Source organism: Myxine glutinosa, chromosome 7 (assembly GCF_964187855.1).
Source record: "Myxine glutinosa chromosome 7, kmMyxGlut1.1, whole genome shotgun sequence".
Taxonomy (NCBI): domain Eukaryota; kingdom Metazoa; phylum Chordata; class Myxini; order Myxiniformes; family Myxinidae; genus Myxine; species Myxine glutinosa.
The window spans coordinates 110,111,446-110,138,455 of record NC_136267.1 but is presented as its reverse complement, the minus strand read 5'-3'; the positions used below and the strand labels follow the sequence as shown (position 1 = coordinate 110,138,455).

Genomic DNA, 27,010 nt, shown 5'->3' with positions numbered 1-27,010 from the left:
GACCGGTTAGGATATTGAGGGACACAGGGGCCCATCAATCTTTAATGCTTGAAGGCATTTTGCCATGGTCCGAGGAGACGGCAACGGGGGATAGTGTTCGTTTACAGGGGATCGGGGGCGGTGTTAGTGCTCCCCTTCATGTCATCCATTTGGAGTCCGATTTGGTGTCAGGACCGGTCACCGTCGGTTTACAAGCCACGCTTCCTGTAGAGGGTGTATCTGTGGTTATCGGGAATGATTTGGCCGGGGGTCAAGTTTATGGTAACCTGAGGGTTGGTAAAGAGCCCAGCAGGGAAAATAACACCACACCAGCTCGGGATGGCGACAAAAGTGCCAAGTTATTTGTAGGGGGACTGAACTTCAAAACAGAGGAAGAAGTTCTGACCTCTGTCTTCAACAGATATGGGCCGCTGGTGGAAGTGCGGTTGGTAAGAGACTGGGAAACGCAACAGTCAAGAGGGTTCGGCTTTGTCACGTTTGCCAGCACAAAAGACGCCAGAGAGGCAGAGAAGAATTGGAATGGCAAAGATTTGGAGGGTCGGACCATAACAGTAGGGAAGGCATTTCGTAGGCGTCGAGAGGTCTACAGGAGAGGACAACTGGGCGGTAGTTTTGGTGGTGGCCACAATCAATATTATTATGGAGGCTCCCTGAGTTACGGCCGCTCCCGAAGGAAGGATTGGCAAAGTAGTGGCCGAGAAGGAGACCGCTATTCATGGGACTACAGGGACCAGTGGTCCCACCCTAATTATTAGGGAAGTTCTGAGAAGTTGAAGCACTGAAGGCGGCGGAGCCGCCGAGCCAAGATTCCTACACGAATTAACCGTGAACGCCGTTCCTAAAGGCGTCCATGTAGTGAACTTTCATGCACGGACTAACCGTGAACTCCACGTTCCTCAAGGCGCCCATGTAGAGAACTTTCCTGCACGGACTAACCGTGAACTCCGCGTTCCTAAAGGCATCCATGTAGTGAATACTCGACTTGGCCTCCCAGAAAAGTGCTATCGAGTGGCTTAACTTTGGGTCTTTGATCAACCCCTTAACCTTCATTCACAAGAAACTGGCGGTCAAAGTCAGAGGGTCATGAGATGGAGTTTGATTTGGCAGGGACAATGTCGTTGCTGGTGCTTAGTCCAGAGTGAGTAATCTGGAGGGGTTGTGGTGAAATTTTGGTTGCTTTATTTTTAAGTGATAACTGTGCCCGGGGGCAACTGATAATGTGGGGGGGGGTTGAGTTATCTGGTTTGTTTCTCCAAATTGGCCGGCAAAGAAAGTTTTCGCTGGGTTCAAACTTTCTTTCTTGAAGGGGGGGAGTGTTACATATTTATGTGAATGTATGTGGATTACCATTCAGGTCTTTGCTTATCCGTGTGTAGTATATTAAGGGTTGTTGTGATTGGAGGGTCAGGAGCCCTTCTGAACAAGTGGCCGGAAACGGAAGTGACCGGAAACGGAAGAGGAAAAGACACGAGGAAAAGGGACGAGTATTCTTCTTCCTCGCACCGCTCCGACAAAAGGTGGGATCGACCTTGCGCTGCGTGGAAAAGCGGCGTTCCGAAGCCGGTCTGGCGAGAGGAATTACCGGGACGTGTACCTGCCCGGTGGAGACGTCAAGTTGACGTGGGGCCGTGCATCGACCCCGCGTCTGGCATCGTTCGCGGCACCGTCCAAACAGACGCGTGCGGGTCGCACGTTGGGGCCTAACGCGCCTTGCAAGCGGCGTGGGGTTTGGCTTGCTCTACCGTATCCGCTTCGCGTGGCCACGAGGGGCTGCAGCCGCGGTGCCTGGTACGATACCTGCCCGGTGGAAACACGTCCACCCGGGGTTCGTTCAACCGCCCGAGTGCGGCGACGGCGACCATCATCTTGGTCAGGAGGGGCCCAGAGACATTGTGCGGGACCGAGACCAAAAGGGTGTCGTGAGTACTCACCGGGACACACATGTATAAGATGGCCATCTTAATCATAGGGAATTGATTGTGAATTGGGAATTGGTGATGGTTGTGTATTGTTGATTGCTCGGGGAAAATCTCTGTGGTTGTGTCATTGAAATTGTATGGTATCATTACCATTGGAAATATATCCTTGAACATCAGTTGTCTCCTGGGTGAAATTCATATGGATTGCGTGGCGAAAGCGCATATATAATACAGCTTGCTGGCGGAGTTCCTCTCGCGGTCCGGGGGTCACCGAGACCAGGTATTCACCGAGGGGACCACGTAACAATTGTATAATTTAAATAAACATAAATACAAATTTCGCATGTGGAAAAAGTAAGTACACCCTTGGCTCTAATAGGTGGTATTGCCCCCCTTTGGCAGAAACAACCTCAAGTAGGTGTTTCTTATAACTGTCTGCCAGTCTCTGACATCGACGGGGAGAAATTTTTGCCCACTCCTCCATGCAGAATTCTTTCAGCTGTGCGATGTTTGAGGGGTTTCTTGCATGCACAGCTCGTTTCAAATCCCCCCACAACATGTCGATGGGATTTAGATCCGGGCTTTGACTTGGCCATTCCAGAACCCTCCATTTCTTTCTTTTCAGCCATTCCTTGGTGGATTTACTGGTATGTTTAGGGTCATTGTCAAGTTGCAAGGTCCACCTTCGGTTGAGCTTCAACTTTCTGACAGATGGCCTCACATTATCCTCAGGCACCCTCTGGTACAATCAATAATTCATTGTGGATTCTATGATCGTGAGCTGCCCAGGCCCTGGTGCAGCAAAGCTGCCCCAAACCATAATATTTCCACCACCATGCTTTACAGTTGGTATCAGGTTCTTGTGGTCAAATGCTGTCTTTGGTTTTCACCAAACATGTCTTTTGGTACTGTGGCCAAATAGCTTTACCTTTGACTCATCTGTCCAGAGCACATTGTTCCAGAAGTGCTGGTCTTTGCCTCGGTGTTCATTGGCAAACTTTAGTGTTGCCCTGATGTTCTTTCTGGACAGCAAAAGTTTCCTCCTAGCACACCTCCCATGTAGATCAAATTTGTGCAGCCTCTTTCTAATGGTAGACTCGTGCACTTTGACATCAACAGTGGCAAGAGCTACCTGTAGGTCCCGTGATGACATTCTGGGGTTCTTAGAGACTTCTTTCAGCATCTTGCGGTCTGCTCTCGGGCTGAACTTGCTGGAGCGGCCTGGCCTGAACAAGTTGGCATTTGTTTTGAATCTTCTCTACTTGGAGATGATCTTCCGGACAGTCGAATGATTGATTTCAAATTGTTTGGAGTTCTTTTTAAACCCCTTCCCAGACTCGTAGGCATCTATAACCTTCTTTCTGAAGGCCTCAGAGAGCTCTTTTGATCGAGGCATGGTGACGCCGCACACTTCAACAACAAAGAGCAAACCAAACTAAATGTCTGAGGTATAAATAAGGCAGGTTCCTCCAAGATCCTCTCCAACGATGTTGTAATCATTTGCACCTGAGCTGGTGCACCTGATTCTAATTCTAGGTATTTAAAGTAGTGATAAATGTAGGGGTGTACTTACTTTTTCCACGTGTGAAATTTGCATTTATGTATATTTAAATTATACAATGGACTACAAAATGTAAATGTTTCATGATATTTGTTATATTATATCACCTTTATCTATCAATATTGTTGAAATGAAGATCAAATAGCTGTATGTTGAAATATGTTGAAAAAGTCCAAACTTTACATGGGGTGTACTTACTTTTTCATGTGACTGTATATATATATACTACCGGTCAAAAGTTTTTGAACACCTCAATTTTTCCAGTTGTTATTGAAATTTAACCAATTTGAGTCCAGTGAATAACCTGAAATGGTTCAAAGGTAAGCAATAAACTGCTCGAGGTTAAAAAAAAAGTTTAGGTTCGCAAAAACGGGAAAATAATGTAAATTGCACAGTTATATTGTAAAAAAAAAAAGGCCTTCTTCAGGAAACAAGTAATGGGTTAACAACTTACAGCTGTTTTGTAGCAATGCAAGTAAATTAAGCCTTGAAAGTTGATGCAAACAATTCCTACAGGTGGCCAAACCTCTGCTGATTACTTGATTACAAACCCCCTGTCTGTATAAAAGCAGTATTGGAACAAACTGTTATTACACCCTCTGAAGCATTACTTGAACAATATTGCACTACAGGAAGTAGTATATTGCTATCATCATGGCGAGAAAAAGGCAATTAACAAAGGAAGACAGACGGACCATTATAACCCTTAAAAGTGTAGGTCTTTACTTTAGAGAAATTGCAAAGGAAGCCAAGGTGTCAATGAGTACAGTTTCCTACACCATCAAAAGGCACTTGGAAACTGGAGGAAACTCTGACAGGAAGGGGTCTGGCAGACCCAAAGCCACAACAGAATCAGAAGACAAGTTTCTGAGAGTCAACAGCTTGCTTGATAGGCAGCTCACAGGACAACAGCTTCAACCACAGCTTAAGACTGGTCGAAGTAAGCAAGCGAATGGTGGGACGCCCATCAATTGCCAAAATGGACAAAAAGGTTGAAAGGATGAGAATGGTGGTCCGATCCGTCCGACGAAAAACTCCAATAAAAGGAACTCATTTTGCATCAATATAAGAGATTCAGAGAGCCGTGACTAATGAGCTCAATTGCCTGTCAGACAATGACTTCTGATGGTGCCTTGAAGCATGGCAGCGATGTTAGTATGCATGTATAGACTACCAGAGAGATTACTTTGAAGGCGACGACTAAACATAAATTGGTACGTTTTTTATTTGCTATTGCTTTAATCTGGACCTCATGTACACGCATATGCATGCGCACCACACACACACACACACACACACACACACACACACACACACACACACACACACACACACACACACACACACACACCTAAACGTTTAATTAACAATCTCACAAAATTCTATCACCTTGTGATGAAAAATAAAAGTCAATATTCAAATCTGAGAATACAGCCTGAACACACAAAAAAATTTTAACTGTAGTATTACAATTTTAACCTTAAATCTTTATGTCTTTATGAACTCTCAAACCTGTCTCCTTCCTCCAAATCCTGGTGGCATCTAGTCAAATCTGTTTCTGGTGTTTGTTCCCCCTCCATCCCCTCCCTTACCTCAAATGGCTAAACAGTTGACACTGCACGTGACAAAGCCGAATGCCTCAACTCTGTGTTTGCCTCAAAATCCTGTGTCCCAAACCCATCTCTCTCTGTGCCCACCTTACCCAGTCGAACCCAGCTGCTCTTGGAATCTGTGTCCTTCTCTCCGGACAAGGTGGAGAAGTTTCTGTCAAACCTCGACTCTAATTCTGCAACTGGACCAGACGGCATCAGCCCACAGGTCCTAAAATCCTGCTCTGCCGTTCTATCTCACCCTCTGTCTGTTCTCTTCACCCTCTCTTTTACTCAAGGTCATCTGCCATCTGCTTTGAAATCAGCCAACATCACTGCTTTACACAAAAAATGTGCAAAAACGGATCCTTGCAACAACAGACCAATCAGCCTGCTCCCAATTATCAGCAAAGTCATGGAATTCATCATTTCTTCGGATATCAAATCCTTCCTCTTCTCCAATGGCTTGATCTCTGATCATCAATTTGGTTTCAGACCAGGTCACTCTCCTCTGGACATGCTGCTTCTGTTGTCTCAATAATGGATGGAGGTCCTCAATGCCAAACAGGAAATCAGAGCTGTCTCCATTGACATATCACGTGCCTTCGATACGGTCTGGCACCCCGCTCTGTTCACCAAACTCTCCTCCTATGGTATCCATGGAAATCTGTTTATCTGTCTGTTTTAAATCAATCAATTTATTAAATGAAATCTGTTTAAAATCAATCTACATGGCTTGTGGACTTCCTCTCTGGTCGTAGTCAATGTGTGGCCCTGAATTGATTTCTCTAATCTCCCCTTCCTGTTCAGGCTGGTGTTCCCCAAGGCAGTGTTCTGGGTCCTGTGCTTTTTCTGGTCTTCATCAATAATTTCTCCGACTCTCTCGAAAATCCTCTCTATCTCTTTGCTGATGACTCCACTCTCTGCCGCTCCATTCCTCATCCCTCAGATCGGCAGTCTGCAGCCTCCTCACTCTCTGCAGACCTGGACAAAATCACAGACTGGTCAAACAAGTGGAACATGTCTTTCAATCCTGACAAATCCCACACTCTTACTTTGCCTCTCTGAAAAGACCGACGGCACAACCCTCCCTTCTACTTTCTCAACCATCCTCTCCAATAAGTTCTGTCACTCAAGCTTTTGGGTCTCACTGTCTGCCATGATCTTTCCTGGGAAAACCACATTTCATATCTGGCCTCCAAAGCCAGTCGCCGACTGGGCATCCTCCGTCGTGCGAAGTCCTTCCTTGGCACACCTGAGCTCCTGAGCACACAAGGCTTTCATCCCCAGCTCAATGGAATACTTCTCTCCCCTCTGGGCTGGTGCTCCTGCCTCACACCGAGCTCAGCTTCACGCTGTTGAAACCAAAGCTTTCAGAATCATTGGAATCTCCCATGATGAAGCTGATTGTGAGGGCCTTTCACTCACTCCCGCAGGCAGGTAGGTGGTCTTTCTGTCTTCGACAGACTCCTATCCGGCCTCGGCCCAGCTCTATCTGTGCTCTGTCCCACAAATATTCCTGTAGGTTGCACAAGATCTGCCAGCAACCCTCTTCTGGTGAAATTGCCAAAATCAAGACTCTCTGCTCACCTTCACTCTTTCATTCCTCTTTTCTCCCACCTCTGGAACAAACTCCCTCACTCTCTTCAATCCCACTCCTCCCTCCAGGTCTTCAAAACAGCTGTTCACCACCATCTCTCATCTTCCCCCATCCAAAACCTTGATCTTTTCTGCCCCCGTTAATTCACCCCAGATCCACTTTTTTGAAATATCAACTTCTTTCCTGGAAGTCCGAGCAGTGTCCATGTGTTCTATACCTCTCCCACACCCCCCACCCTCCCCTTTCCCACCCATCCTCCCCCCAACCCCTCTCACTCCCACAGATCTCCCGATGTCCCCGTTCTCTGCTGTTGTACTTGTGTGCTTCCCTCTCTCTCCCAATCTTGTCTCCCGCTCCCTTTATTGTACACCGCACCTCTCCTTTTTCCTTTCCTAGGGAAAGGTGTATGGTATGCTGCATGTGTGAGAAGTGTTATGATTTATGGGAGCGAGACATGGGTAATGAACGTAGAGCAGCAACGAAGGTTGGAAAGGGTGGAAATGCGAATGGTTCGATGGATGTGCGGAGTATCGTTGAGAGAGAGGAAGACAAATGATGAATTGCGAAAGATGATGGGAATAGAGCCTGTGATTGATGCTGTGAAGAGGAAAAGGTTGAGATGGTTTGGTCATGTGTTGAGGAAGGATGAAAGTGACTGGTTGAGAAGAGTGATGGAAATGAATGTAGAAGGAAGTAGAGGACGGGGAAGACCAAGAAAGACTTGGCTAAAGATGGTGGAAGAAGAAATGCAGGCAAGGGGGTTAACAAGGGGAGATGCAGAAAATAGGGCAAGATGGAGAAGATTGTCATGGGGACCACAAGGCTACTCTAGCAGGGAAAATGGCCTTTAAAATGCATGTTGTTGTTGTTGCACCTTTCCTATGCCATCTCCAAGTGCTGCATATCGTCATTGCTGGGCACCAAAGGGGGCTCGGCAATGACGCACGCTGAAAGGGAGTACTCAGTTTTCACTCTGGTTTCTTGTTTTCTTGTTTGTTTGTGCAGGCGATATCTCAGCCATCCTTTGAGCTAGGAAGCTGAAATTTTGGCACAATAGTGAGCAAGTCCTTTCTCAAAAAGAATCCTTTTTGTTTTTTGATTAATCAATTAATTGAGGAGTTATTTAATTATTAGCGATTATTGAAGTACTTATTTAATTAATCAAATTTCCTTTCTCTTCTGACCATCAACTCAGGCACCTTTTGATTTAGGAAGCTGATATTTGGACATGCCAATGACCAGATGATTTGGCTGCAAAGGATATTTTTGATTTATTAATTAATCATTTAATCAATTAATTGATTAATTATTGAATTATTCGATTAATGACTAAAAATTCTTTTTTTTTTTAAGTTACAGATTCTGATGAAATGGTGGTGGTGTATGTGTTCTGTGACCAAATTGATTAATAATTTAATTTTTTAATGATTATTATTTATTTATTTTCATTATTAATCATTTATTTATTTTCTTTCTCATTTGGCCAATATCTCAGGCACCTTTTGAGCTGGGAAGCTAATATTTGGACATGACAGTGACCAAGTGATGTGGCTATCAAGGATATTTTTGATTTATTGATTAATCATTTAATCGATTAATTATTTATTGATTAATCCATTAATTATTTTAAAAAATTTTAATGACTTATTTAATTAAATTTCTAAAAGATACATCTTCGGATGAAGCACTCGTGGTTTAGTTATGCTATTAGCCAATTGATTAAGAAAAATTTTTGTGTTAATCTTTTATTGATTTTAATTATACAATTAATCAATCAATTATTGTACACCTCTCCCTCCCTATGCAGTCTATATGAGCTGCACTGCAGTATTGCCGGGTGCCCCGGCAATGCCGCGCTGTAGGATATTTAATTATTTGGCATGGGGGCGGTGTACTTTGAATGTATCTGTACTTGTTGTATGTTTTGTGTGTCCATTTTTTTTTTGTGATTAATGTTAGCTCTTACACGAGCCTCAATCTTGTATACAAAAAAAAAAAACAATTGTGAAAAATTAATGCATCATTAGGCAGGAAATGAAATTTTAGAAAAGATCTCATCGATCTATAGTATATCAATCAGATTGTGTGTGTATATTTTAGAAAAGATCTATAGTATCATTCACTGTAGAGGCAACCATTCATGATTGGTATAAACATGTCATGTCACTTGTTTGTTTTGTGGCCCACCTTGAACAAGACACAGCTCACACACAAATTAAATGGGAAATTCAATGAAGCTACATTTCCTGCCTCATGATGCATTTTTCATCTCAGGATATAAAAATTATACAATAACCAGATAGTTGTGTTTTTGAAAATGGAATTTGGACCTCAGGTGAAAGATCATGAAAATACTACTGCTATTAATACTACTTCTATTAATGGCCCCAAATATTCCCACCTTCATGTGGACTGGCCGGGGAAATCTTTTGCCCAAATATTTCGCAACCTGGTTGGCCAGGCTTGTTGTTCGACTGAAGGGGTTTTCAGTCGGAATTTGAAATTTGTTGAGGGTGTTACGGTAACTCGCCTACTCTGCAAAATACGCCAGGGGATCTTTAACATCCACCAACGACCGGTGCTGGCAGACCGGCATAACGCCCTTCCGACGAATGGCACACAAATGGATGCTCCGTCCTGCCTGCAAAACACCAGGGTGGCAATTTATAGCGGAGCCGACATTTGAATTAAGGCTTGACATCTCAACGGCGGAGTGCGCATACACCTCTAAGGCCTGCTGGCCTTTGACTTTTGACCTCAACTAACCTCAATAATTAGCTTCAACATTTACCACTTCAACTAGCTCTAAGGAATATATTCTAGATGTTCAACAGAGAAATCCATATGATGACACGAATCAGATTAGAATTGAGAAAGCCATTTCTTATTATTGCTTGTACGTTTGCAGTTTGCTGGCAATGGCAAGCTCCCATAAGCATCAACTCGGGAGCACGTTCCGTTTGGCAAAAGGCAATCCAATAAATGGCTAAAAGGCTCACCAGATGGTACTTTCTGCGTCCGTCATGGCTCAGATGAATAACAGATGCCATTCATTGAGAAAGCCCAAATGCGTTGCTCCAAACCTCACCTCTTTTCACAATAAGCCATCCAAGTGGAAGTGTCAGGAAAGCCCTCGTGGATTGTACGCCGTTATATTCTGGCTCTGGAATTATTGAAGTGGCCATCAGGGGAAGTTAGCTCTCCCAGTGGAATACAAATCCTGCAGGTACCAGCTGTTACCCTATATTGTTCCCTTTATCTTTCCTGACATCTCGGTATGACGCATCAGAGCTGGAAAATAGATCCATTTCAGTCGGTCAGTGTTTCATTGTCGAGGGGAAAAGCATCAGAAAATCCAGCATGGTTCCGACTTCCTGTAGGCATACAAGCGACGTCTCTCAACAGGCCCCAAATCGGTTCTCTTGTGGAAATTTTGGTGCGGGGCATTATATTTCGACTCTCAACGTTGGAACTTTGACCTACAAGCATGCCACTTCCTTGAAAACAAATTGCCATTTCAAAAGCACAAAATCCAACTGACTCAAGGTATTTGCAGCTTAGAACTGAAATTTATAAAACAAAGTGTTAAAAAAAATCTCACATCCATTGAAGGAAAATATTTGTAAGACTTATTCATTACAACAGGGTAGATAACTGAATATAAAAAAGCTCAAAATAATGGTCAGGATAAAGCACGCCATGATGGAGTGGAAAGTAAATTGCCTCGAGTTAGGGCAGTACCTGCTCCATCTTGAAGATGTGCTGGTTGAAGTAATACTGCAGGCGTTCATTGGCGAAGTTGATGCAGAACTGCTCGAAGCTGTTCCCATTACAAACGTCTTCAAATCCAAAGATGTCAAGGACTCCGATAGACAAACACTGTGCATGCAAAGGTTTCCGTGATGAATCGTTTTATTTTCTGTTGGATCAGGTTCAAAAACGTTACTTTTATTCAATTAAAATTGCTTAGGTGCTCACCTCGACTCTTTCCCCCAGATCTTTCTTATTGAGCAGCGCAAGGTTGATCCGAAGAACAATCCAGTCGAACAAAGCACTGTACAGGGACTTTGCCATTGAATTCCGAGCTGTGATCGCCTGCCGATCAATAAAAAAAAAAAACCAGAGAATGTACAACTGTGAACCTCAATGTAAAGAGATATCTGCATATTACTCGTACTTATGTAAAATGGCAAAAGTTTAACCAACATCCCCCACCCCAAATCCCATGCTTCCTCCATTACTCTTCTCACTGAGACTCCCCACCTCCCACTCCCTACAACATCCTTTCCATTTTCTTCCTCTTCGACTCCCCAATCACCACCTTGTCTTTCCTTTCTCAAATTTATTTTTCTCAAATGACACCACCTCTCCAGCACTTCACTTTTTACGGCGTAGCCCGTAGAGCGATGCCGTCTAGAACAGCGTTTGTCTGTCCGTTTGTCCCCACAAACGTACACCAATAACAGCTGAGAATCTGGTCACATGACAGGGAGATAGCGTTTCGTAACCATTACAGTTGCATATTTTACTTAATGGAAATATAATATCGTTCCATAGAACGTGTTGGGGGTACCAGCAGGTGTCGTAAGGTAGGTATGAGGTTTCAGCAATTCCTCAATACTATGATGATTTTGAAAAGCGACCAACATGGACTTTACTCCCAAATCCGATCGACATCCACATCATCTGCTGCCAAAGTGAACAGATGATGACAGTTCGCTGGTTTGATAGTAACTCGATATAATCGTGATTTAACATTATATTTTTTGATCATTTGCATCATTCATCATTTGCCATTCGCTGTTTTTTTTTACCCAAGTCATTCATGAACCGGCTGTCCATGCCTGAAGTCAAAAAAATTGAATACTTACATAATTTGCTAACTGCTAATTCCCCACCCAGGTCATAGTGATTTCACCTAAAGTATCAAACAAGCCCAGCTATGCCGTTGTTGGACTATCGGCCTTGTTTAAATTATTATAAGGATGATCCCTCGAATATAGCACATATTTGTTTGTGATTAACAAAGATATACCAAAGTACAAGTTTCCAGGATGCTGTGGTTTGTGAGACCATGATGTCATCAAAGCAATGAACATTCTCTTATCTCCAGGACGTCGTGGCAAGTGTAGTTATCGGTGCTTTCTTTGTATACGTACCCCTGTTGAGCAAGTACAAGAGCAAAATTGTTGATGCTCTGAATGAATAACCACATTTTAATAGGGAAAGTCAGAATGCCTGCATGGTGCTTTTGACCCCGTTCTACTGCCCGGAAACCCCCCCAAATGACTGGTTCAAAAAAGGAACCCATTGTGTACTCGGAGGCAATAAAACAAGAAGCCAAAAGTTTCGAACTTGATACCATGTTCAATGTGACCTCCTGCAGTTATTACGAGCTCAGCTCAAGACATTCTTGCTTTGTGTGCAAATCAAACACCCCAGAGGTTTCGACAACACCTTCCTGCTGTACAACTGCCATCACAGTATGCAGGCTTAAAGTGGTGGGAGACTTCCGTAAAGTTTAACGGCCTTAAAGCAGTGCATCGCCGATTCTTCTCACATTGACAATCTCAAGTACATAATCCGACTTTGGCCGTACTGAGAGTTTGGAAAAGGAATTTATTGGCAAGCCTTTGCGAGGCCTTGCATTCCAATATCAGGGGAGGTCTTTTCCAAGTTACTTTTTCTGACAAAAGAATTATGTCATCACAAAACAGCATTTTTTAATTCGTTCTCGTAAGTCGTTTTCCTTCTGGCGTGCAAAATATTCTCAATTTGACCTTCAGCCACTCATTTCTTACCGCTTTCATAATGTGAGGATCAGGGTAGGAATTTCAAAAATTATTACCAGCTTACTTCATAAATAACTTCATAATATCAGGTCATTTTAGAAGTGAACGGTATTTCAAACACTGAAACATTTTACCCATCAGTTTCGATCTGAGCCTTTGATTTATTTACTTTTACGCTGTCTCGCTGGTTATGTGAACTGAGCGAGGTCACAACGCTGCGTCCCATCAGGAAATGCTTCAAGAGCCATGCACAGATCATTCAAGGAAACACCGAAGAAACAATGAACGGTTGTGGACTAAACAACTGGCCGATCTACGAGTTTCATCCTTGAGTGGTTAATCATTACGGCCTACATTGACTTGAAGATGGCATGTTTGGCTGATTCATTAAATACCGTCATGACTGTACGACTATCAAAGATCTATGGTAGGCCATAGTGCTGTAACTACTCAAGAAATTAGTGCAAAAAATAAATAAGGTCAGATATTTAAAAAAACAAATTACATCAGGGAGTTAGTTAACTGGGCTAACAATAACAAATGAAGGATCTGACAACTTTATTTCAGCTTTAGTTATTTGACAGCATTGTCCTCAAACGTCCATTAAAGCTCTAATACTGCAATGTTTTCCAATCGAGTCACCGGTGCCTCCAAAAGAGGGTGGGTGGAGAGGGTGGGAATCAGGGAGTTCTCATTTCCAGCCTTCTTGAAGTACCACACCCTACTGCTGCTGCTGCTGCAGGGTGCGGATGTTTTTGATTCATTTGCCGAGCACGTCCTATAGGTGGCAATTTTTATGGTCTGTACATACTGTGGGTGCAATGGTGGCTTGTTGTTGAGGACACCGGACTGGCATCTCAGAGGTTATGGGTTCAAATCCAGCCAAAGGGAGCAGCATTAGGGATTTGGATTCTAACTTGCTGGAAGTCGAGTTAGTTTCAGAACAGACACACAGATTGTAGTCAAAACCCAGCTGGCTTATTAACGGCAGAGTGGGATAATCTCCCTGTCCTACCTGGTCTGGTGTACATGTGACACTAGTCCATTCATTGTGGATGACTCATATTCCATTCTATTGTTACAGGAGGTGATTCTGAATGACTAATACTCTGACTCCTGTCCTGTACAAAGAACGTAAAAAACGGTTACAGTGGTTGAGAGGGTAGATAAGCTTATTAGGATGTCAGAGGTGTGAAAATTATGTATTAAATATGGGGTTTGCCATCTAATAATGTTGTGTAAAGGGGTTTGCAGAATATCCAAGAGGTATGCACACTCGCCTCGAGCCATCTAGCCTGGGTTTGAATTACGGCCCAGCTATAAAACATCATCCTGGTGTCTCGCATGCAGGGCATCAATGTGTGCCCAGTCCTTTGAATGGATGGTAAAATAGGTGTCCTGACTGCCAGAATTAGTTGGTGGACGTTAAGAATCCTGCAGTGTCCTTCACAAAGAGTAGGCGAGTTATCACCAACACCCGAGCCAAATTCCAAATTCCTGCTTTACAAACATGGGGCACTGCATCAGCAGCACAGTTGCGCTCCCAGCATTGACACAACGAGAACCCACAAGCTGCATACAAAATGAATGACTATATAATTGGTCATGTTTGGATCTGTGTTGAGTATTATATAAGCAAATCATTACATTTCCAAACTACAAAATGGAATGAAAACTCCATTGTTTTCAATCACCCATTGTGGTGCATATTGTAGTGGTACGATTAGGCCCAATACTATTATGAATCCTTTCAGTGCTGCATGGCCTGTATTATACACTATGCTAAGGTACTTAAGTAAAGTTTGGATATAAAAGTATTGTCTTGTGACTGTTCTCAGTTAAGACCGAGAGTGAGCCACGGATGGAAACGAGCGTTATGGAGGCGTTCAACTCAAATCGATGGCGGATGATACGCGAGGAGGAAGAAGAATACCGATTTACCTGGACGGCCGGCGCAGGCGTCTTCACCCTGCAAATTAACTCACATGAAAACGGATTGTGAAGTTTACAAAAATAAACAGGTTTATTACCATGGATGCCCATAACAAGAAAACGTGCCGGTTACCAACTAGGGTTCCTATTTGGAGCGCTCACACACCAGACATATAATACAGACACAGGAAGAATTTAAATGAAAATAAAAGCGTCGTGTGTGTGTGTGTGTGTGTGTGTGTGTGTGTGTGTGTGTGTGTGTGTGTGTGTGCTTAGCTCAACCATTCGGGGTCTCGTCGGGGCTCGTCGACTCGTCCGGTGCATTGGCGAGAACTGCCCGGTCGTTGGCGGGAACCGCTCATTCCCATGCTGCTAGGCCTCCGTTCTCTCCTGTGCTTGCGGCACGTCCGCGCGCCCTCCAGGTAGGTCGCGTGAGTGAGCAAACGATCCGCAGCTCCCCTCGTACCGACCACAGGGCACGTCCCGCACACCGTCGCTCGCCAATGTCCGGAACCAAGAGGAGAGAGTCGATGGCAGAGAAAGGCGTAAAGGGCAAGCGAGAGATAAGGCAAGAGAGTCCAAGGCAAGCAGAAGTCCAAGCGCAAGAGGGAAAATGTCGGTCTCCCTCCACTTTATATCAATCCCTCGTGACATCATCCGCCTCTCTCCACCAATCCCTGCCGGCCAACACCACAGGCTCAGTTCTCCACCAATGGCCGCGTCACTTCTCTCTCATGCCATCGGTCGGTGGCCAATCAGTGCGTCGCTTCTTTCTGGAAATCAGTGGGTCGCTCTTTGCTCTGCCCCTGGCCAATCAAAAGTCCTTCCTTACTCTGGCCTTTCATTGGTGTGATCTCCCCATCAAACCCCCTCAACCAATCCGTCGTGAGGTGGGCATGGCCTCAGCCTGCCTGAGCAATGTTTTATCGCCATGTTGGCGCAATGTGTGGGCGCTTCCTGCCTGCACTTCGGGTGAGTTTTATTGTGGGGGGGAATTAATTAGTGTGTGTGGTGCTTTTGGGCCTGCCTAGTGTCTATGTGCGTCGTGCCATAAGGGACAATGGATAAATCACAAGGTCTCACACACAGGGGAATCCCTACACACACAGGGGAATCACAAGGAATCCCTACTCTAGTTAACAAGCCTGGTGTTGGCTTAGCGGTTAGGGTGCTGGCTTGGGATCCTAGGATCCTGGGTTAGAATCCTGGTCGATCACTGAATTAACGTCAGGGGGGTTGACTCAGCCTGTCATCCTTCCCAGGTCGGCAAATTGAGTACCAGTTCACTGGTAATTCCCTGTGTGTTGCAAGAGGCGACTAACAGGGTTGGCGGCAGGAAGGGCATCCGGGCATAAAACATTGCTTCAAAAAGGGGCCCATGGTGCCCAAAAAAGGCCAACCCCTGCTCTGTGGGGAAAAATGGCCTCTAAAGGTGGTCTCCTACTCCAGTTAACACAAGGCCATCCTCATATGACCACAAATATACCAGCTTAAACCGACCTCTGGGCTAAACAGGTCCTCTACTTAAGTACATCGAAATGGTTCTTGTTCTTCACGACAGTCGGAGAATGATACCTCCACAGATCTACCTGATCTATATATCACACTACCCCCAAAACTCATAACAGTATCAAACCCACTCTGGTGCATGCTATGTAAGAGAAACGGACACCATGTTGACCTTATATACATCATGAATAATTTTAGAGTAGTAAATACACATTAATGAATGAGACACCATGGGATCTTTAACGTCCACCAACTACAGCTTGCAAATGATACAACCAAGTTAACATCCATTCAAGGGACTTTGTGCTTTGTGTTGCAACACCCTGCCAGGCAAGCATCCATCAATCTAACAGTTTATATCCGGGTCGAGAATTGAATCCAAATGAGATAGTGCAATGGTAACTTTCCTCTGCACCATCTTGTTGGATACCTGGCCATAGTCACTGGCACCTTAGCCAGATTCTAAACTCCTGCCCTAAGCTACAGGGAGGATTGCATCAATGGCACAATCATGGCCCATGGAGAATAGTGCATACCAGGGGGCTCAATTTGGAACTGACAATCGTTCCAATATGAATATGAAAAAGAAAATGAGCACAAAGTCATCAGAGCAGTACGACATGAATGTACACGTCATAGAGCATCGGATTGGTCCACTTACAAATCACAACAATGTAAAGCAGGTGTCGGTGGCAGATCAAGTGCCATGAGATGAGAACACAAGGTGGGATAGGCACCCTCAATGTTCTGAAATATATGATTCAATTTTCTCAATTCAGGAAACTGTATCACCGTACCTCTGATAATCGCAAGGGTAGTATCAATCTTTCGTCAACCGCCACGGCCTTCCTGCTGGTCAAAGCCTCGTATAGCATAGATTCCTCGACCTGTCATAAAGTAAAATGAACAATCGGGTCAAAGGTTGAATATTGCAGGTTATGTAAACGTGGTAGATCATTCATGCAACGTTTTAATCCAGGACCACAGCGCGTGTGGCATAACTCGGTGCTCAGATTTCCGAGATCTCCTTTCTGCCAGTAATTGCTTTCTTGTGAAGAGTAATTGCAGAAACCTTGTTTCTTTTCAAACAAATCTCCATAAAACCCTTGATCATACATATCTGGTTTTGCATCCAATTGTAATTATGCATTTGAGGTTTTAAATTAAGGGGAAAAAAATTTTCCATTATTTTTCAAATAAGAAGCATGGAATTACTTCAGAATATGAAAGCTCAAGATGGATTGGAGTCACAAACGTTGTGGCAAAAGTTAAATGGTGGTTTCACTGATATCAATCCATGTGACCATATTTATGCTTTATTAGCCCCTGTTGCATGGACTAAGTCTGAAACGGGGCCTTATGGACTGGGTCTCGTCCGTCCGTCCATGCGTGCGTCTGCAACCATATCTCGGAGATGTATGGACCGATTTTGTTCATACTTGGCACAACGACACCATATGATTGTGTACATATGCACATCATTGTGTTTTGCGAAGCGATTAAAGATGGCTGACTGGCGGCCATTTTAGTTGTAAAAAAAAAACCCGACGTTAAACACGTCCTCAACCCTTCTCGGACATGCATTTGCCGATGTTGTTCAAACTTGGCAAACAGATAATGAATGATAGCTTACATATGCATGTGATGGTGGTTTCTACATTGACCAACCTTAAGGAGCTTCGACACAATGGTGATGGCCTCTGGTCCATCCACCTCTACAGCTTCTTCGCGAACAGATTTCAGGCGAAACGAGATGTTTCCCAAGGAAAGAATGGCTGATATTACTGTGAATATTCTGAGGGAAGAGAACCCATGAGGTATAAACATCTCTACATATTGGGGGAAATAGAAATCACTACAATTTGTTTGACAGGAACAAAAAATAAAATAAAAATAAGCAGGGAGAGTGGGTTTTGAGAAAACCTTGATTTAAATAAGGAAGAAAGAGGATGTTGGGAGACTTGGAGAGGAAGAGGGAAAGACAGAGGAAGATAGGAATTAGGAGGAGGTGAGGTCTGTTACATGGGTCACAGTGAAGATGATTGAGGCTTGTGCTCTGGACACAGAGTTCATGACGAGTCGAGATATGCTTCAAGACTAGAACTAATCCTGGACAGATCAACACTGTCACCTGTTACACGACTGAACAAATCACAAATTCCTGCCATTTTCAGAGTGCCGGCAATAACTCAACTTTTCTCCGCGCAAGGCACCGTGGGATCTAACATCAACAGGCTAATGCTGGCAGACGGGATGCCCAGTTTAATGTCGATCCGAGGGACGGCACACACTGATGCCTCAACCCTGTCTGCGAAACACCGGGGATGACCTTTTCTAGCTGGGCTCAGATTCCGACCCAGGCGAGACAGCTCAGAGGCGGAGCACACAGTCCGACGTGAAATAAACGTGGACATGTTGGGGACGAGGTACAATATTTCACTTACACCTTTAATAAATAATTGTGACATATTAGATGACCCTGGAGAGCACAAGGGGTCATGCATGGCAGAGGGAAGATGGCAATGAGTGGGGGATAATAAGAGGGGAGATGGGGATAAAGGGGAAGGTAATAACAGGGGAGATGAGGATGAAGGGAAGATAATAAGACAGGATTCTAGAAACACTCACTGTTTGCACGTCTCTGGCAGAAAACCAACCATCTCCATCGCCAATTTGAGACGCTCATAGTCATGCTTCAGTTCCTCACTGTCTCCAGTCCCCCAGTCCTGAACGGTAACTTTAATAAGTGATTTCATCAAGAGTTTATTAAACAAATACCAAGGTAATCAAGTTATCTGACAATTACCAAGGTGATGAATTCTCTTAGACAACAGTGTCTGACAAATGAGAATTTACATCACAAAAACCTCCTTTCATTTCTCAAGAGATCCGACAGAAATCTGATCAGAATCTCATCCGAATCTTTTGTCAGGGCTTTTGCAGAACCAACAGCTCAGCAATTACAGTATTAATGGTGGTTTTTCTGCCGAATGGTCGAATACAATGGTACATTGCAGATCCAAATTTAAAATCAGCGACAACTCTAACATAAAATTCATATTTGTAAATAATTTCTGTCAATAATTGCAAATACAACAAGAAAGAGCAATCGGAGATTGCAGACCCTAGCCAGGACGTGTTTTGGTGGATTTTAAGGCTATTGTGTTGAAAACAAATATGGCGGCCAAACGACGTGACCGATGACATCATCATTCAAAAAAAATTCTCCACCAATTTATCCCTAGATGACGCTCAACAAATTTCATCTTGATCGGATGAAGTTTGGTACTTGTCGAATTATGATGTCATAATGGAGGCACCTATGACATCATCATTAATATATGTTATTCTGCATGGAGAGTTATTTACAATGAGCCATGCCTCAATTTTTTCCATGCAGCGCTTTTGGAGATATAGAAGTGCAAAGTTTTTCTAAGATGGCGCCCAAACCATGTGACCGATGACGTCATCATTATTTTTTTTCTCCACCAGTTTATGCCGACATGGCGCTCAGGAAATTGCATCTTGACTGGATGAAGTTTTGTACTTGTCGAATTATGACGTCATAATGGAGGCCTTGTGCCCAGAGAGTTAAAAATTGGGCACAGTCTGTTCCAGGGCAACTAGATTATGCTCAAGAAATTTCATCTTGATCGGATGAAGTTTTGTACTTGTCGATTTATGACATCATAATGGAGGCACCTATGACATCATCATTAACATATTTTATTCCCCATGGAGAGTTCTTTACAATGAGCCATGTCTCAATTTTTTCTGTTCAGCACTTTCGGAGATATAGAGGTGCAAAGTTTTTCGGTTTTTCCAAGTTGGCGGCTGAACCACGTGACCGATGACGTCATCATTTTTTTTTTCTCCACCAGTTTATGCCGACATGGCGCTCAAGAAATTGCATCTTGATTGGATTAAGTTTTGAACTTGTCGATTTATCGAATTATTATGATGTCATAATGGAGGCCTTGGGCCAAGAGAGTTAAAAATTGGGCACATTCTATTCAAGGGCAAGACACATATGTGTGTAAAGTATGGTGATTCTATGTGCAACGATGTTGACGTAGTACTGCGCACAAATAGACAGACAGACAAACAGACAGACAAACAAACAGAAAAACCAACCAACCAACCAACATACTTGCCGGAATTTTTCCGGCAAGTAACAAACAGACAAACAGACAGATGAAAAATCGGTCAGAGACCGTGGACTTGTCGGAATATACTTTTTTATCGGCCATTTTGGATCATTAAAAGTAAATAATGACTGACCTCGGCCAAAGTTCAAACAACGTGGGTTTAATCTCTACATGAGAATTCCACATAGCTATTTGGGCGGTGTATAAGCTAACAGATCGCTGTCTCCATCGATCTTGCTAAGGCCGTAACACCTATCGGCTCAAAATCCTTTTAACTGTTGACTTGGTAGTTTTTACAATGAAGGAAACACATATCGGGAGTACATATGACATAACGATTGTGAATGTGACAGCTCTGAGGCGTATTTCGCTTCGCACCGCAGTGACGGCGAGCACCAACATGGCGGCTGTAAGATTATTATTGAAATTCTAAAGATACTGTTTAGATTTTGATGATTTGCGTGTGATATGATTTAACGGATGTTTATATATATCGTTTAAAATAAATTTTAAAAGCATTCAATTTCTGATATTTTGCCTTTTCATTTGGGCCTCCCAATTGAAGCCCCACCCATAGGGCGGGTACCGTTGCTAGTTAGCAAAAAACGATTTTCACGTTTTGGGTGACCTTGAACTTGACCTTGGGCCTAGAGTTAAAAATTGGGCACAGTCTTTTCCAGGGCAAGGCAAATACGTGTGTAAATTATGGCGATTCTATGTGCAACGATGTAGACGTCGTACTGCGCACAAACAGACAGACAAACAGACAGACAGACAGAGACAGACAAACCAACCAACCAACATACTTGCTGGAATCTTTTAATACAAGGAGCAAAGCAATGCATGGAATCTATTCCGGCAAGTAACAAACCAACCAACCAACACACTTGCCGGAATCTATTCCCGCAAGTAATAAACTCACTCAAATGCAATACCCTCTCCTCTGGCAAGGGTAACTATAAGACGGATGGATTTGTGGCCAAAGCGTTCGGCAACATCACATCAAAGACACATGAGGGAAATATGATACAGATGTAAATTGTCTATGTGCGTACATGTATCCCAATAAAACATTTCCACTGTCAGCTTTATTATCACCTCCACTCCATACAACATTGATGTAATAAACCTACAAGCACCGTACCCAACCCACACCCCACCACCTCCATTTCTGTGTCACCTCACCATCTCTGCAGCATCTTGTCCATTAATGTTGGGTTGGCCATGTCTTTCCTTCTGTTTGAGTGGAATGAGGAAAACAATCACACAATGCTGCTCGGTTGCACATGTTCATTTTCCACAAGCATGCGGAGATGATCCTTCACTTTACACGCGGATGCAAGATGCGTTTACACGATTCCTTCACGGGATTGAATTGTTTGATACCGATGCCGTATATATATATATAATATATATATATATATATATATATATATATATATATATATATATATATATATATATATATATATATGGTGCAATAATCTCATAAGGGATGTGTGGGGTTCCATTATTAAGAAAATGATGGCTGGGAAAAGAAGCGATGAAGAGAGAAAAAGAAAAGAGGTTTAGACGAGAAGATGGGAGGAAAAGGGTCCCAGTAGGGACAAGAATGAAAGGGTAAAACTCGACCCCTTGTTAACACATCATGATGTTATTGATTCTCTTTCAGCATTTCCAATCACCTGCAGTGATAAGTCGCCTCACAGTAGTTTCTTGGGAATGCTGTATGGCTTGCCATCACTTTTACAACAGCAATTGGAAAAGGATTTTGTTTTCCATTTTATTATTTTGCAGCTACATCAAGACCATACATTGCGCCCCTGCAGGATTGCTAAAATGTGAACCACATCACTATCGGGTAGCTCTCCTGGGCACAGAGCACAAGGAATATGTAATTCAAACATTTGCATGCACAGTAGACTACTCTTCACAAAAAGTGCCGTGAGACATTTAACTTCAAGGAAATGCGAGAAGATTGGGCACCAGACTTCAGGCACTAGAACACAGTCCCCCAAGCCTTGCCCTTGCCCAAGTCCCTATCACCCCCCCCCCCAAGCCCTCTCACTCCCACAGATCTCCCGATGTCGCTGTTCTCTGCTGTTGTACTTGTGTGCTTCTCTCTCTCTTCCCACCCTCCCCCTTCCCCCCATATTGAGTGCATAAAGTAGCAATAAACAATAAAAAGGAGCAAAGCAATGCACGTTTATACAATAAAAATTGAGGCCGAGAAACCGTTAATTGTGCACAGCACACGTTTTACTCGGATGGGAAGGTGCGGAGATAGCACACTTACCTTCAAGTTGTCTGGTATGAGTCCGAGTCCCAACCTGACTCGAAACTATCGGACTGGTGCTTCACGGGCAGGGCGTTGCATCACAAACTGCACCGTCCCTCGGATGGACGTTAAAACTGGTGCCCGTGCTGTCTGCCAGCGTTAGTTGGTGGACGTTAAAAGATCCCACGGTGTCTTTCGCAAAGAGTAGGCAACTTATTTCCGGCACTCTGACCAAATTACAAATTCCTGCCCAAATTGCCTCGAATCGATCATGAAGACTAGCCAGCAGGTTCATGAAAGCCTTGGGCCAAAAATGTTCCCCAGCCAACCTTACATGACGATGGGAATAATTAGGGCCGTCAAAGAAGTCGTTGTAGTACACACTGAAAGCAGTTTTAAAATTATGTTAAAAGAATGTATGCAGCATTCACGACAAATAAAAATAAACCAATGTTATTCTTACGTGTGAGAATTGCATGCGTTAAATACCAAGGAAGAAAATCCCTTCTTTTAATACTGATTTCGACCTAAACACCACAAGGGCAAGTTTCAAACCAAATGTTTTGGCGAAACCCTCAAGGACTGGCCATGAGAAGTGAGCCATTTGTTTCCGTTTGTAAGGCAAACTGATGTTAAATGGATACCCCATCGAAATAATGTAGCACAGTGAGGATGAACTTGGGGAAGGCGGAGGGGATGCACAATGGCCGAGTTACCAATAACCCAGATATGTGGGTTGATCGGAAAGGGATGAAGCAAATCCCCCCTCACTCCCCCCCCCCCCTGCCTTCCCATGCCTCCTCACCCCCCCCCCCCAAGCCCTCTCCCTCCCACAGATCACAGATCTCCCGATGTCCCTGTTCTCTACTGTTGTACTTGTGTGCTTCTCTCTCTCTCTTCCCATCTTGTCTCCCGCTCCCTTTATTGTATGTTTTGTGTGTCCGGTTTTTTTTTTTTGTGATTAATGTTGGCTCTTACACGAGCCTCGATCTTGTATACAAAAAACAAACAAAAGCATATCAAGCTTTGTGAAGTTGGGGTGTGAGAGACCCAGAATGGAAGAGTGGAGATTGAGGGGAAAAAAATGGAGAATCCAAACTCAGGCAATGACATGGAGGAACGGAGGGGGAGCTGTGCCAGACAGGAAGATTCCCAATAAAGTTAAAGGAAGAATCTTGGAACCATGTGTGATAGCAGTGTGTTCGCACAGTTTAGGGATGGATGCACGACACAGAAATATCACCAAAGATATGTGGTGGGAAAAAGAGTGGATAGAAGTGGGTTGAATGAAATAATGAGAAAGGAGACCTGAATTGAGAACTATCTAATGAGGAAATCGGTGGAAGTAAATTATTTTTGCAGACTACATGGTAAAGAAGGCCGAAGTGAGGCTGGCAAAGCGAGCGGAGAGATGGGTGGTGGATGGAACGCAAAGGAGAAGGCCAAGAATGCATTGGAAAGATTGCATCAAAAGAGGAGGGGTGGGGTGTGGGTGGGATGAGCAGAAGGATTGGAAGACTGGCGAGAGTGTGCGAAGGACAAAAGGAAATGGTATGGGCTGTCGAATAACATCGAGCTTGTGTCATTCACAGTAAGAGAAGGTTCAACTACATGAGGAAGAGTGAAAAAAAAAGATGCATCGATGACATCATACCATACATCGGTACAAAGTTTACTCACAGCATTACAGCCCCTTGCACAGTCTTCAACTAAAGCAGCATGACCAATTACAGGTTTGGAGTACTTATACTCTGATACAGTTTCGTATTCAATTTGATTTTTGTGTACCTCATCGTCATAACTCAACTATATACATTTCTTCCTTTTGCTGACACAATGCATTCGTAACTTTTCTATGGTCATCTTCGAAGATGCAGAAGGCCAAACGTTGCCATTCGACTCATCCAGCAGATGTTCAAGATTGGTGTCGAGTTGACTTTTCCAACACAATAACAAGTCCCCAATGATGGCCTCCACATAGCTGAAACATGACACGGGGCCTGTGTTCGCTTGTTTTAGAAAAGTTGATCAAGGTGTCAATTATCATTCTCTTTCCTTTTTCTCACAGTGACTCTCTCTTTTTTCTTTTTTCTTTTTTTTTGTATGCAGGATCGAGGCTCGTGAAAGAGCTAACATTTATCACACAAAAAAAATCAAACGGACACACAAAACTTGTCTTTACAAAGATGAGTGTCGTTACAACTATCACGTATGAGCCAGCAGGGGGTACTGCAGCGAGGAGCATGAAGTAGCCTTACATGAGTGAGGTAGGTGTAAGCGCTCGGGTGGGAGAGATGCAGTGCAGCTTTTTCCTCCTCACTCATCCCCGCCAGTAGGTAGTAGAACACGTGGTAATTTCTGCCAGGTAGATGAAAAACCCGAGTTACATTCTGCGATAAGAGAGCGGACGCCGGCAAAGTAGTTTCCTAGACATGGAATATGCATGGGGCAGTTTGCCATTGCCTTTCCCAGAATAACTTAACGAAGAAATCTACAATTTAGCTATGTGACTGGCATACAATGGCCGAGTCTTTTCGAAGGCCTCCCAAGTATGCAGAAAATAGACTACAATGCAGTGGTGTAGCTAAGGAGCTGACATTATGTTCTTCTTTGATTATTCTTGGGCAGAATGTTGAAAGGCTCGTGTCAATGTTAACAATTTTCTCTGGCTCGGTGCCCCTCATCGGCTGGGTGCCCCTTATGGGCTGGGTGCCCCTCATTGGCTGTGTGCCCCTCATCGGCTGGGTGCCCCTTAAGGGCTGGGTGCCCCTTATGGGCTGGGTGCCCCTCATCGGCTGGGTGCCCCTTTACCATGTAGCCCCCCACCTCCCCATCGACATTTTTCGCAACTGCTGGGGATTTCAAATTCTCCTCTCGACATTTTTCTCTTTGGTCCTGCGCACATTTTGATACATACGTACAAATCGGACATAACGTTCAGGTGTCACATGTCCTTAAAAACTGCAATTTTTACCTCCACCACCAAAGGTGGATGGAGGTTATGTTTTCACCCCTGTCTGTTTGTCTGTCTGTGAACAATATATCTCACAAAGTTGTGGATGGATTCGGACGAAATTTGGTGAAGACGTAGCGTATGTGACAAGGACTAAATGATTAGATTTTGGTGAAGATCTGGCTAGTAGACTTTTTAAGTGATTCTTCACCATTGAGTGATAGGGCTAAAACCGATATAAAGCACGATATCTCAAAAAGTTATGGACGGATTTGGACGACACTTAGTGGACAAGTTGGGTGTGTAACAAGACCGAATCAATTAGATTTTGGTGAAGATCTGAATATGGGTTCGGATACGAGAATTATTAAATTTTTTAAAGTGATTCTTCACCATTGAGAGATTGGGCGAAAAGCGATATATAACATGATATTTAAAAATGTTGTGGATAAATTTTGACTAAACTTGGTGGATGAGTTGATTAGGTGACAAGCACAAGCAGATTCGATTTTGGTTCAGGTCCGAAACCAGATCCGGCCTAAAATGGATACAAAACGTAACCTGTTCAGCCTGGTGGAAGTATGCACTCTACCGAGTGCCGTACTAGTTGCACACGTTTATGTATTGCTGAGAATAAGGGGTACATGCATTAGGACACTGATGGTGTAAATTAATTGGCCTGTAATTTCTTCCGAGTGCTTCAGCATACTGTCTAAGGCGTACTGAATAATTATAGAACAATATAATTAGGCAATAATTCGACAAATTAACATAGTCACGTGAAAAAGTAAGTACACCCCATGTAAAGTTTTGACTTTTTCAACATATTTCAGCATACAGTTATTTGATCTTAATTTCAACAATATTGATAGATGAAGGTGATATAATATAACAAATATCATGAAACATTTACATTTTGTAGTCCATTGTATAATTTAAATAAACATAAATGCAAATTTCGCATGTGGAAAAAGTAAGTACACCCCTACATTTATCACTACAAATACCTAAAATTAGAATCAGGTGCACCGGCTCAGGTGCAAATGATTAGAACATCGTTAGAGAGGATCCTGGAGGAACCTGTCTTATTTAAACCTCAGACATTTAGTTTAGTTTGCTCTTTGTTGTTGAAGTGTGCGGCGTCACCATGCCTAGATCAAAAGAGCTCTCTGAGGCCTTCAGAAAGAAGGTTATAGATGCCTATGAGTCTGGGAAGGGATTTAAAAAGATATCCAAACAATTTGAAATCAATCATTCGACTGTCTGGAAGATCATCTACAAATGGAGAAGATTCCAAACAACTGCCAACTTGTTCAGGCCAGGCCGCCCCACAGCAAGTTCAGCCCGAGAGCAGACCGCAAGATGCTGAAAGAAGTCTCTAAGAACCCCAGAATGTCATCACGGGACCTACAGGTAGCTCTTGCCACTGTTGATGTCAAAGTGCACGAGTCCACCATTAGAAAGAGGCTGCACAAATTTGATCTACATGGGAGGTGTGCCAAGAGGGAACCTTTGCTGTCCAGAAAGAACATCAGGGCAAGACTAAAGTTTGCCAATGAACACTGAGGCAAAGACCAGCACTTCTGGAGCAATGTGCTCTGGACAGATGAGTCAAAGGTAGAGCTATTTGGCCACAGTACCAGAAGACATGTTTGGCGAAAACCAAAGACAGCATTTGACCACAATAACCTGATACCAACTATAAAGCATGGTGGTGGAAATATTATGG

The 27,010-nt window shown here is 43.6% G+C and overlaps 2 protein-coding genes across 3 annotated transcripts in view; one reads left to right on the top strand and one right to left on the bottom strand.

The window, feature by feature from the left end:
* The window catches only part of LOC137431586 (hyccin), a 576,074-nt gene that overhangs the window by 281,916 nt on the left and 267,148 nt on the right, over window positions 1-27,010 (top strand). The gene's annotated exons all lie outside the window — the stretch shown is intronic.
* Window positions 1-27,010, bottom strand: part of LOC137431580 (unconventional myosin-IXb) — a 232,539-nt gene that overhangs the window by 110,586 nt on the left and 94,943 nt on the right. For both annotated transcript variants that reach the window (XM_068123054.2, XM_068123055.2), the window contains exons 8-14: window positions 24,587-24,686; window positions 21,236-21,286; window positions 18,531-18,628; window positions 17,571-17,697; window positions 16,700-16,789; window positions 10,648-10,764; window positions 10,411-10,548 (exon numbers count right to left, since the gene is read on the bottom strand). In XM_068123054.2, coding sequence (XP_067979155.2) covers window positions 10,411-10,548; window positions 10,648-10,764; window positions 16,700-16,789; window positions 17,571-17,697; window positions 18,531-18,628; window positions 21,236-21,286; window positions 24,587-24,686 — 721 coding nt within the window. The remainder of the gene's footprint in view (window positions 1-10,410; window positions 10,549-10,647; window positions 10,765-16,699; window positions 16,790-17,570; window positions 17,698-18,530; window positions 18,629-21,235; window positions 21,287-24,586; window positions 24,687-27,010) is intronic.